Source organism: Nycticebus coucang, chromosome 3, assembly GCF_027406575.1.
Source record: "Nycticebus coucang isolate mNycCou1 chromosome 3, mNycCou1.pri, whole genome shotgun sequence".
NCBI lineage: Eukaryota > Metazoa > Chordata > Mammalia > Primates > Lorisidae > Nycticebus > Nycticebus coucang.
The window spans coordinates 113,473,215-113,479,214 of record NC_069782.1 but is presented as its reverse complement, the minus strand read 5'-3'; the positions used below and the strand labels follow the sequence as shown (position 1 = coordinate 113,479,214).

Here is a 6,000-nt window from a genome sequence, read left to right as displayed (position 1 = left end):
ATAGAACTGATATCACTTTTTGCTTGTTTGAAACAGTCTGATTTTTTTCATGGAACAATCATATAAAACTATGCTTAAAAGTAAATTTAAAAGTCCCTACTGTGTCAACATGCTAAACACCCCTTTGGTTTAAGTTGTATATCTAATATTCATGCCCATATATTCCCATTAAAAATATATTAAAGTTACTTACTTTTTAAATAAATGTAGGACAAATAATGCTACTTTGTAGTTAAAAAAATTAAAGTAAATCTATTATATGAGTTAGTAGTGTTGAGGTTAATATTGTTTTTAAAATAAAAATGAGGAAAAACTGCATTGCATTGAGTTTTGGGTAAAATATGGAATCTTCTTTGATGTTCAACTTGAAGATCAGAATCAACAAAAGACTTGCCCAATGAAAATAGGAACTAGGAAAATCCATATTACAGTGAAGTTGACTGGCTGTAAGATTGTTTTTCAATCCCCTCATCAATATCATTCAGATTCTCCCGGTTTTGTTCAGATGTGATTTCCATATTTGTGATCTCTGAAGGGCAAATAGTCTGAAGTTCTGAGATGTTTGTGAGTGGATAGTTTTTTTCTATTTGCTTGTACATGTTAGCAACTGACTTTTCCAGTTCTGCTAAGTTTTTAATATGTTTGAGGATTCCCTTTGGTTCCCTCGGAGGGTTGGTATTATGGGCCATTGCTGATGCTGGTAGCTGTGTCACAGCGGGGTCACTTTCACTGGCAGGTGTCTTGTTGGTAGTGCCTTTATCAACTGGCCTGCAAACACACTCCGTGGATAAAAATGAATCTGAAGGAGGCAGTGGACAAGGAAGAGATGGTGGAGGACGGGTTGGAAGTGAAGGTGGAAGGGGCAGAGGTGCAGCCAAAGTAGGAAGAGAAAGTGGAAATGGGGGAGGAGGAAGAAGAGGATGAGGAGGTGGAGGAGAAGGAGGAGAGGACAGAGAAAAAGGAATTAGATCAGGAGAAAGAGGAGGAGGAGGAGGAGGAGGAGGAGGAGGAATTAGAGGCGGAGAGAGATGGGAAAACTTTTCAAAATTGTTCTTTTTGGTTTCAACAGCTAACATACAAGCAGTTGTCTCTCTCTGAGGGAGTGAAGGATTTAAAATGCAAGGAGAAAGTTCCAAGGTACAGTCAGCAGGAGAGGTGATGACGCTGAGTTCTGACTTTAGTTCCACAGTTCTTGAAACAGTTGGCAAAGTGGAGACTGACAAGTGAGGCCTGGGAGAGCAAAATGAAGGGTCTGAAGAGAGAGATTTCAACTGTTCTGCTCCTTTTAGGTTTAGAGTTTTGCCTTGTCCTCTTTCCTCTTTCCCTGTCAAATTTGCGTCATCAGGTTTAAGTAAGGGATTGCTGCTACCTTTGTTGCTTGGATAGGTTCCGGCACCTTCATTTTCAGCTTCCTGCCTGGAGCTCTGCCAGGCCTGCAGATCTATGATTTCTGGCCTATTTGGAACTTTTCTCATCAGTCTCTTAGGTAAACTGACCGGCTGACTCCACGTCCTCTGAATATTTTCTCTTGGGCCCCTCAGAGACTCACTCTTGGCTTGTGTTTTGGGTAAAAATGGGTCTGCAAAATCTGTTCTCAGTGAAAAGCCTGAATTTTGTGATCTTTGGTCTACATTCTCATTATAAAGGAGGTCTTGGGGACGTAAGGTTTCCTCATCAGATGGAAATGTGAATTTTCTTGTAGACTTTGGTTGGTTGTTCTTCAGTGATTCGTCTATCTGAGCTGGCTTGGGAGCCTCAATAGTATTGGAAGAAAAGGGCATCACACCTTCCTCATGTTTCCTGTCTTCTGAGACTGAGTTATTTCCCCTGCTTTGTTGAAAATGGTAGAGAAGGAAAAGACTTGAAAGAAAAGAAGATAATGAAATGTAAGGAGACAGTTCGTGACCTAGCTTTCACGAGAAAGATGTTTTTGTGGTTCTCATTACTACTTCAGACTGTAAAGTCTAAAACCACTAATCTACTGAAGCAAGGTATTACGTTAAAGTTCCTATTCTCCAAAAGGCAAGGCAGGGAAATCTGGAGAGTTATGAGCAAGATATATTCATTTGAAAAAAACTCAATATCTAGATTTTTTCTCTTTTCAGTTAGTTTGATACAGCAAAGAATCCATGTCCACACATAACAGTTCAGTCACATATAAGTCACGTTCTTCAAATTGTAGACCAGCATCTTGGCTACTATTTCATAGTCTTTGCATTGCTTAAGGATAGTCAGAGCTGACTGTTATGCATAAAAGATCCTTAGCTGTATCGAATTTAGTACCTGTCCATTATCTCCCATTTCAGTAATTTTATCCTGAAGCTAAAAATGCTCTTCTACTTGAGAGAAAATCTGTAAGACAATATAGAAAAGAGTATCCTATTGCCCAGATTAAGAGAACCAAAGTCCCCAAGGACAGATAGGAGAATATTTTTTACAAAGTTCAAAATAACAATTGATAAAATGAATTTATGTTAGAATGGTGACAAATTAAATTTTATCTGTAATTTTGAAATATTATAAATGATACGAAACAGAAGAGAGGATATTGGTATTTCCTTTAAATGTAATCTGGATTAAATTTTAATCAAGAGTTACCTTAATGAAAAGATGTATGTTAAAATAAAATAGTTTTGATATCACTGAAAGATTTACTCATGCATGGACAATATCATAGGTGGCGGGGAATCATAATTAAATTTTAGTGTGTCAAAAAGCACAGATTAAGAGCCTCTACTAAAAGCATTTAGACATTCTCCCAGAAAGGTTAGTTATAAATAACCTCTCATTAGGTTTTCAACCCAAACAGAATAAATTTTTTTTTCGTTACTGTTTAATATTTACCCAGTAATCAGGAATGAAGAAAATATTTTGAATAAAAATTAAATAACCACATTGAACAATGAACGTGATAGGTCAGGCAATAAATTGATATTTAAAGCCAAAATTCTTCATGTGTTATTTGGCAAAGTTTCAAACTATAAGAAAAAAATTCTCCCAGATAACCTAGAATATAAAACCTACCTAAATAATTTCAAAAGTGCAGACTATTTGGGGTAAAGAGAGCAGTTTTAACTTTCCTCATCTTGAAAGACATTTTTTAAATATGGTAAGAACTGCTGGGCTTGATTGATATTACACGGCTCTTTTTTTGTGTAGATTTGCCTTTGGTTTCATTTTTCTTGGAAAGAAAATTATTACTATAATGATATCACATCACTTTTGATTGAAAGAAACCTATGAATATTTTTACTTCTTGACATTAAAAATTAATTTAAAAAATACTACCTTAACACAAATTAAAAACAAAAGGAGACTTTTGGAACTCCTCTTGGTAAGCACAAGGGCTGTCATTGAGAATACCTGTTTTAAGTTCATGCCACATCAAGACATCAACAGAAAATTGGGTGTGAACAATAACACTTTCCTTTTAAAAGTAAGCATCTTCACTGTAAAAGATGAAGCTCACTATGTTTTCAGTAGAACAGCACTTAATCTAATCTATTGCATCTTTAGTTCTAATGTGCTTTTATTAGCGTGATATTATTTACTTACTTATGCCTATGTATCCACAGGAGAGAAAGAAAACATGTGACAGAAAAAGAAAAGTTTTAACCATGGTTAATTTAAAACAATTATGAAAACACTACAAGGAACTTCGTTTAAACACTTACTATGCATATCAGAAAATAAATAAATTTTTTCAAATATTTTCTATGTGTTTACTCATAATAATGACATTGAATAATGTTGTAGATAAAATCAAAAGGTATTAATTTGTATTGTTTATATAGAATTATGTTTAACCATCTATTACTATACACAGGTAAAATTCACTTCTGTTAAACATAGATGAATTCAATTAAAAAATTAAAAATAAGAAAAATTTAAATTAGATTCTAATAATTGCTTGTATAGCATAACTAAAATATTGATTAGTTCACAAGGACTTAAGAAGAAGAAATATTTTGTTGGAAGAAAATAAATATATAGATGCTATAATGAATGACTATTATATCAAGTAATTGGTGAATCCAAATATAGTTATATATTTTCAAGATCACCTTTTGTAAAAGAAATAATTGATAGTAATTCATTTGGAGCTATTTCATTTTCTAGTAATTTATGACTAAACTTCCTAAAAAAAATTATAGAAGAGATAAATTAAAACATTTCCTTAAGGACTAAAAATATTTCATCAACATAATTATTACAATGGCAATATCCTCTAATAAGTCTACTACAGTTGTTCAGTTGTTCAAGTAAAAATAATCCTTAGTGTTACTATTTGAAAATTAAAACCATCAAACTAAATTGGTTCCAGATAATTTACAGTTTACCTGTTTTTATTAAATTAAAATGAATATGTATCATTCATAGATTTCATATGTAGACACACTTCAGTCATAATGCTTTTTTAGTCTCTAAAGATCTTTGCTTGAGATAGGTGGCTAACATAATCAAATAGAATCAAACCATATTCGCTCAACTCCTGCATTCACCAATATTTGAAAACAGACCATCATGTTCTATTTATAAGAAACAAAAATAAATATATTTAAAGCTGAATCCTGTATTATGTTATTATTTTGACAATAGAATTTCATACTTTAAGCTATTTATAATCTAGTTTTGGTGTTAAAACAATAGCATTAAAATAAATTTTAACATTACATGTATTAAAATATTCTAAACACAACCTTGTTAATATGGAAAATAACAATTAGTAAAACCAGTTTTCCCATAAAAAGTGTATTTCATGACTTCTGATGCTTGCTTTATTTCTACTAGTAAATGCTATAAATGTCACATGTAAGGACATTTCTAATCCGCCAAATTCCAGGTAATAAGAGGTTTTCCAGATTTAACTGTCACATTCAAAATTGTACAGTATCCTCTGCTATTTTACATAGCATGTTCAGAAGTAGTCACTCTTTAATTTTTAAAATACAAATTAAACATCACCAAAAGAATCAGATTCTAAGGGTAGAATCAACATAGAAATAGCTGTGGAGTCTTTTAACAGTAAATCAAGTTTCTTTCAAAAACATATGATTAAATTGCTTAGAAATTTCAAATAATGTAGAAGAAATATTAAACAATAAAAGCTGTCCATGAGTAATATAATGAAAAGAATATTCTCTAAGTAGTAGGGTATTTAATACTTTGATTCTTTTCTTTTTTTTTCTGTTACAAAGGGAAAGCCAGTATCGCTTTTATTATTTTATAATTACTAAATGCATAATATAAATGTCTGAACACAATAACTAATAAAATGCCATGAAGGCTATGTTAACTTTGATTATTTTCACTCAGATTTTAATTGCTGTACTACATAATATCCTAAAACAGTGTCTTAAAGTTTATGATATCAAACCATAGAATTTAGTTTTGCATATCAAACAGGGCTTAGTTTGATAATATGTTAGGAAATACTATTTAGTGATCATGACTTATGCTTCTCATCTTCTTGTGAAAGCTGTTTTTTACATAATTTATAATTTTAGGTAAAAATATCTACATGACCCTGAAAATTGAGGGATTAAATAAAATATCAAAGATATAAATCTACGTTGTCTCCTGAAGTTGAATATTGCTTTTCCTTTAGTTTTTTTTTTGTGTGTGTGCTTTGATTATTACTTTCACTGAACTTTCTTTTGTTTGCAACGATTTTGTTTTTAAAAATAATATAGTAAAATAGTCGGAGCAGGCTGAAAACTGCGTTTCCACATGAGGTTGGAACGAAATACTCACCACACAGCATCCACTAAAAGCCATCTACTTCTCAAAGATCTGGCACATTCTACTTACATGGTGCTGTCTCCAAGTTCTTCGTAGAGATGCGCCCCGGGGGGCGGCGGCGGGGCCGGGGGCGCTGCCACCGGCGCGGGGGCTGGTGCTGCTGGTTTAGCCGCGGGCAGCGCAGATTGAATTCGCGCAGTCTTGGTACACTCAGCTTGGCGTCTTGGGTAAAGCAAGGAAGTCTTGTAAAACTCATTT

General features: G+C 33.1%; 1 protein-coding gene across 1 annotated transcript in view; it reads right to left on the bottom strand.

The window, feature by feature from the left end:
• Positions 1-227: 227 nt before the first annotated feature.
• The window catches only part of LOC128581091 (protocadherin-15-like), a 724,065-nt gene continuing 718,292 nt past the window's right edge, over positions 228-6,000 (bottom strand). Inside the window, exons 33-35 of the mRNA XM_053583500.1 lie at positions 5,812-5,964; positions 3,556-3,561; positions 228-1,860 (exon numbers count right to left, since the gene is read on the bottom strand). Coding sequence (XP_053439475.1) covers positions 426-1,860; positions 3,556-3,561; positions 5,812-5,964 — 1,594 coding nt within the window. The 3' untranslated portion in view covers positions 228-425. The remainder of the gene's footprint in view (positions 1,861-3,555; positions 3,562-5,811; positions 5,965-6,000) is intronic.